At 33.4% G+C, this 6736-nt stretch overlaps 2 protein-coding genes across 2 annotated transcripts; both read left to right on the top strand.

The window, feature by feature from the left end:
• Nucleotides 1-1399: 1399 nt before the first annotated feature.
• Nucleotides 1400-2942, top strand: LOTGIDRAFT_174990 (hypothetical protein; the record flags this gene model as incomplete). Its single annotated transcript, XM_009055084.1, has 2 exons — nucleotides 1400-1535; nucleotides 2134-2942. The coding sequence occupies 2 exons, from the start codon at nucleotides 1400-1402 to the stop codon at nucleotides 2940-2942; spliced, it is 945 nt and encodes a 314-aa protein (XP_009053332.1).
• Nucleotides 2943-5786: 2844 nt separating this feature from the next.
• LOTGIDRAFT_174989 (hypothetical protein) lies at nucleotides 5787-6644 on the top strand (the record flags this gene model as incomplete). The annotated part of the gene is made up of 1 exon (XM_009055083.1): nucleotides 5787-6644. The coding sequence occupies one exon, from the start codon at nucleotides 5787-5789 to the stop codon at nucleotides 6642-6644; it is 858 nt and encodes a 285-aa protein (XP_009053331.1).
• Nucleotides 6645-6736: the final 92 nt, after the last annotated feature.

Below are 6736 nucleotides of genomic sequence, written 5' to 3'. Positions count from 1 at the left end.
ATTCATTTCTATCGCTTGAATAGTTTTCTCCTGTATTAAATCTTTCGTATTAAAAATATATGGTGTTTATTTCATTATTGAACAAATATGTCTATGATAATTGCACAAAGCCCTAAAATTTATTTCGGTGCGGGAGACATTCAAAAGTCATTAGGTTCTCTTCCTGGATTCCCATGGGCAAAACATCCCGGAGAAACAAAGACATAACATTCAGACACCAAGCAGACAAACAAATGATACACGAACTTGAAAATATTCCCAATCCCACTTTCAAAGAGAAATTACAAAGGGCTCTTATCATAAAACTCTTCAAGGCAAAATTGAAATTTGGTATGGGCATAGCAGACGAGATTCACAAAGAATTTCGAAAAAACAAACATTACCTCAAAGTCAAAGTTTTTGATAAAGATGAAATTTGGTCAGCCGATTTAATCAACATGCCAGTCGAGAGAGGGTACAAGTATTGTTTGACGGTGATCGACATATACACGAGATACGCTTGGGTCTTTCCCTTGAAAAACAAATCGGGTCTGACTGTTAAACAAGCATTCGAAACCATAATGAAACAATCCGACAGACGACCCCTAAAGTTGTGGGTTGATAAAGGAAGCGAATTCTACAACAGAAATGTGAAATCTCTGGGGTTTGAAATTTACAGTACGCATAACGATGGTAAAGCCGTAGTGATAGAAAGATTCAACAGGACTCTTAAAAGCAAATTATTCAAGAAGTTCACGGAATTGAAATCTCAAAAATGGCTTAAAATATTACCAGTTGTCGACGAATACAATAACAAAATACATTCGTCTATAGGTGTGACGCCAACGCAAGCCTCTAATAACCCGAATATCATAAAGTCCGTCAACACTCGGAACAACTTTGAAAACGAGATTAGCAATTTGAATATTAAACCCAAATTCAAAGTTGGAGATCGAGTTCGTATTTTTAAATATAAATCATTGTTTCAGAAAGGTTACGTCGGGTATTGGACTAACGAGATATTCATCGTTGATAAATTAAATAGCACATCACCTCCCACGTATGATCAAGACAAAGAACAAAGCTTAGGAAGGTTTTATCAAAATGAACTTCAAAAAACTGACTTTTAAAAATGAATCTCGAAAATGAAGATTTAGATGAAAGATTAAGAAATTTAGATGTCGACAAGCAATTACGCTTTCTTAAATTAAATTTTTTTAAATTTAAATGTAAATTTATCTTCAAAATATTATTGAATGTGTTTTATCAGAATGTTATACAAGTTTTTTCAAACACAAACTACGTATATATTTCGTCAATTGGGTCTTCAACAATACTTACCGCATACTTCGAAAAACATAACACCTCAAAATATTTCTCGGGATTTAACTTTAATACAAAAAAAAACTGACTTTTAAAAATGAATGCGTTTCTCGATAAATACGGAAAAGACACGACCACAAACTTTCAACTTGTGAAATGGGCCAAGGAATGGAACGTCTCGCCGTTTTATTATTGCATGCGAGATGAAATTGATGAACTGAAATACATGAAAGGTAAATTTTACGCCATCACAAACATTCATACGTCGGATCAAAAAGGAGTTCATCACTCTGCTTTACACAAAGATTCTTTGAATAACTTTTAGTTCTTTGATTCTTTCGGTCTAGAACCGACAGAAGAGATAACGAAATTGACTAGCAAACCAATTAAATATTCTACGTTTCAAATTCAAATGCCAGTACAAAAGCTGTGTGGACAGCTGTCGCTTTGGATTTTATATCGGTTGAGTTTGGGAGAAAAGTTTGAAGAGATTATAATAAATTTAACTCAATAAAAATGGCAAACAAGTTTGGATTAGGGTCTTTGCCTTTGGAATCTAAAAATCCCATGACGGCGTTTATAAACAAAGCGAAACCTTACAAGGGGATATCGATATGAACAATTTCAAAATAACTAATTTAAAGTTTCCAGGTAACGATAACGATGCCGTGAACAAGAAATATTAATTACTGGATCAAATAAACGCAATTCAAATAGATAAGGACCATGTTGAAAATCGAATAACTAGCGTGAAAAGATACTTCAGACGAAATATTAAAAAATATGTGGAAATACAACAAGAGTTAACGAGTTTGAAACGTCTTATTCAAGTGGATAAAACAAGTCAGTTGCAAAATTTAATATCTAAATTAGACGATAAGATTACGAAGGTAAAAATAGACGTCCAACGTTTAATAGATAACCCAAATGTAAACGAGGATAGATTGAAGCGAAAACTAACCGCTTTGGAAAGAAAACTTGGCGAATTGCTAGCAGAACTAGACAAGACCGCGGACAAAACCAAGTTACAAAATTCGATATCCAATTTGAACGAAAAGATCGCGAAGCAAAAATCAGATGTTCAAAATATAATTAACAATCTCGCACATCCCATTGACAAAGATACGTTGAAACGACAATTGACTGCTTTGGATACTAAAATCACGGACGAATTAGAAAAAGAAGTGGGTGTGATTAAAAACTTTCTTGAAAATAAATTTCGAGATGATATGAAAAATTATAGTAAAGAACAAGTCAATCCTTTGGTATCTAGAATTCATGACGATTTTTTGAGGCAAGAGAGAAAGTTGACCAAATTAGATGCTATTGTCACGGACAAGTCGTATTATTTCAATCTTCCATTCGAAAGTGACACTGTCTTCGATGGAAAAGACCAAAGTTATAAATCAAACAAATACGGATTCAAAGCAGAAATAAAAGTGGGTTCTCGCGTAGATGGAGAACCTAAAAACGTATTCGATATCGGCGAAATGGAAGCGTTTACTTTTCGAGGTAGATGTCTGATTGAAATAGATTTTCCCATGAAGGTTAAAGTCAATAAAATAGTCTTCAAACAAACCGGTAATGCCGTCAAACATCTATCATTTTTCATGGTAATTTGGAAGAGACTATACGTTTGATTGATAAAAGGGATGATTTATATGAAAATGACACCTTTAAAATGGAAGTAGAAAATGATAAGGATATCATTGGAATCAAAGATTTAGATATGATATTGGAGATGGAAAATCCACCATCAACCAACATTGTCAAAATTCTATAATCACTTATAAAACCCGCACACATACCCGGACCAATAGAATAGAGCAGTCACGAGTTTTTACGAACAACAGTCTTTGAATACGTAAAACTGTATTTTCTTTTATGTGAAAAATACACCTCGATCGATGTTCATAAAAGTCAACAAGAACGAGAGTTTATAGTACATTTAACGTTTGCCAAAGATTTCGACTCCATCCTTAATGGTGGTGGTTTTATTTGTAGAGCCAAGATAAACATCGAAAAAGAAAAAAGAAAATATTCCTATCATCTTAACGAGGACCGTACGAAAAAAGAAATGTCGTTAGTACGCGTAAATGTTTTTACTTTTAATACCCGCAAATATAATAATGCTAGGCCAAACAAGCCCGCTCTATATGATATTCCGTGGTTCTATTTATCGGAAATTCACTTAATTTAACGACTTAAATAATGGAACTCGAAAGCAGACAACAATACATGATAGACAAACAAGAAGAGTTGAAAATAAAGTTAAGACAGTACAATGCATGCAGGAAAACATGGAGTAGAATCGATTCTGTTTTCAAAACAGCGAGCACAGTTCTAACGGAAGGAGTAACGGTGGCAACGGCTGTGACTGGTGGATTAATGCTTCCGGTCATCGTCCCAACCGTATTGGCTGCATTAACAGCCGTTCAAACGACCTCTTGCGGCCTCATCACTTTAGGTTTCACAAGCACAAAGAAAGCTCATTATAAATAGAAAACGGGTATCTTGAATATGTATCTTAATCAATTGTACATCTTTTTCGAAAGATTGAGAGAAGACAAGAAGATAACAGTTGCAGAATTAGAAAAATTCAATGAAATTCTGGACAAATTCCATACAGAAATATCAGCGGTCAAAATAAAGAAATAATCAATAATATATACTTAAAAAAATATGAATAAAATTGCAGACGATGAAACATTGATAGAAAACGTCCTATTTTCCGATGTTATCAAGGCTATCTCTGATAAATTTAAAACATTCAATTGACAAATTGAAATAGATGGAGAGATAGTCGAGGAAGGGAATAACAGACAATACATGTCACTCCTCGGTTTCAATACCAAAACTTTTCAGAACATCTTTTCAAATATGGATTTAAAATCCGATGCTTCCGATTGGTATTTTATCGAAATAAATAGATCGAGAGTTGGTAGAGGAGGAACTGATCTACTTAAAAAGATAAATGAATACGAAGGTGAAAATCGTTACACACTTACAGATGGTCACTGTTTTATCAAATGCGTCAATCGTGTTTTGAACAAAGATTTAACGTGTAAATTTCAAGAATACATCAACGGGTTTTCAAAAGCAAATAGAAAAGGAGTGATGACTTGTGCTAGAATGAAGGAATTCAACAAGACATTTAACACTTCGTTTCAAATTTATAATCCCAAAAACAGACATTTACATCCCAGAGACGTTCACGATGAATTAGATTGGGTTTTTTTACTTACACAAGTCGCATTTCTGTCTGATTAGATGAATCCAAAAAAGTTTGGGAATTCAAGAAATAGAAGACAATTACGAACAGGTGTGGAAAACGTGTAGAGACGATAACGCAGTAACACAGGTTTCACCTCTCAAACTAAACGTGTTTTCAAGTATGAGTGATGATGCGTTATTCGCTTGAGATTGCGAAACGTATTCAGAAAAAGACACGCGAAGAGCAATTCAGTATTGTTGCACTTTGGTCAATTTGGAAAAACTAAGAAAATTGTTGGACAGAATAAAACTTCCAGACATTTCTCCAACAGATGATATTCCAAAAGAATTTTACGACAAACTACAACGTTGTTGAAACATTTGTGGATCTAAACTGCATAGATCAAATGTTGAAATATTAAGGTCAATATGATAGAAAGAGATTAATATTAATTTCCCACAACGGCAGTGGATTCGACAACTGGATCGTGCTTAAAAACACGTCAAAGTTGTCAAAGTGTCCACTGATAACGCAGAGCGGTATTTGTCTTTACCTATGTCTAATCCTTTCACCGATAAAGATTTACAGAAAAAATGGAAAAGACAGAAAAAAATAACGAGGGATAAAAACTATTTACAAAATATCAGTTTCACGCGTTCCTACCAACATGAAAGATCTAGTTTGGCTGCATGGGGAAATTCGTCCAATCTTCCCGCGAATTTGAGAAAGATTGTCGACGTAGATATTGCTAAATAAACCCACGACAATTGGGAGGAATTGAGAGACGAATGGGAACCATATGCAAAAAGGGATATCCTATGTCTTGGAGCTTGTTTGATAAAATATAACCAAGTCATGAAAGAAGTTGTAAACTATATATCAAATAATCTAACGGCTCCATCTTTATCTTTAAAGGGTTGGTATTATTTATATCGTTATGATAAAGAAATGGTTGAAGAAGAATGGTATGAAACTACTAGAATGGTTCCGAAACATACCGAAAAAAAGAATATAGAAAAAGTTTATTCACACACTAATCCTTTTATAAGAAATTTTATCAGACGATCTATTAAAGGAGGAAGAGTTTCGGTAAATAGAAAATCATTTGAAACGAACAAAATGGATGAAATTTGTAATGTATTAAAGGAATATACAGAACTAATAATAACTAAGTAATAACATAATTGATTTATTCAAAGAATACAGCGCAAGCACAAAAGACAAAGCGGAGGTTCATTCGAGACTTAAAAAAATAAAATGTACTAAACTAATGGCATTTGATGCTAACGGTTTATACGCTTCAGCAATGTCGGATTTAGACAGTGAATATCTGAGAGCGGAAAGTGGAAGACCGTTTCTACCAGAAGAAGAAAAAGAATTTGTAAAACTCTTCAATAAACAAAAATTCAGACCTAGAACAGCTATTTTAACAGTGTGGTTTCCCAAAAACATGTTCTTCCAACCGATACCAGCTAAAGATAAAATCACTTTCACGAATAAAGAAGGTAAAAGGGAAACTGGTAACAAAATCAGGTTCAGAAATGGTTTCTGTCACGACGTTTTAACATCGGTCGATATTCAAGAAATAGTGAAAGCCAGTGGAAGAATTATTAGAATATTAGATGGTATAGTATACGAAGAAAATTTTAAAACTCCACCCTATAGAGATTATATTTTAATTTTGAGAGATCTAAGAAATAAATATAAACGAGAAGGTAATATCGTGGGTAATAATTGCATGAAATTATTAGGTAATTCCTTGTATGGTAAATCAATTCAAAAAGATATATTCACAACTAGACATTTATGGAATGAAGCAACTTTACAGGCTAACTTTGATTCACATATTAAAACCTATGAGAAAAGTAATGATACTCAATATATTGTTGAAACAGAAATTGAAGAAAAAGAGATTACTACCGAAGATAGTAAATCTACACTACTAACACCTAGTCATTTGGGATCATTCGTTTTATCTCACAGTAAAAAAATAATGAACAATTTCATTCACGTTATAAACCCGAAATATGCTATACCGACACCGATAGTTTGTACATTTTGTACAGAGCTGGTTTGGTCTCCGATAAAGACTATTGCAAAGGTAAAAACGATTACGGTGACGGTGTAATTATATTTGGTCTATATTTAGCACCAAAAGTCAAATATAACATCGTTTTGACTTCTGATGGTGTTTTAAAAGAAAAGAAAACATTTAAAAGG

Source organism: Lottia gigantea, assembly GCF_000327385.1.
Source record: "Lottia gigantea unplaced genomic scaffold LOTGIsca_231, whole genome shotgun sequence".
NCBI lineage: Eukaryota > Metazoa > Mollusca > Gastropoda > Lottiidae > Lottia > Lottia gigantea.
Note: the sequence above shows the minus strand (reverse complement) of the source record. Positions and strands in the feature narration are given on the sequence as shown.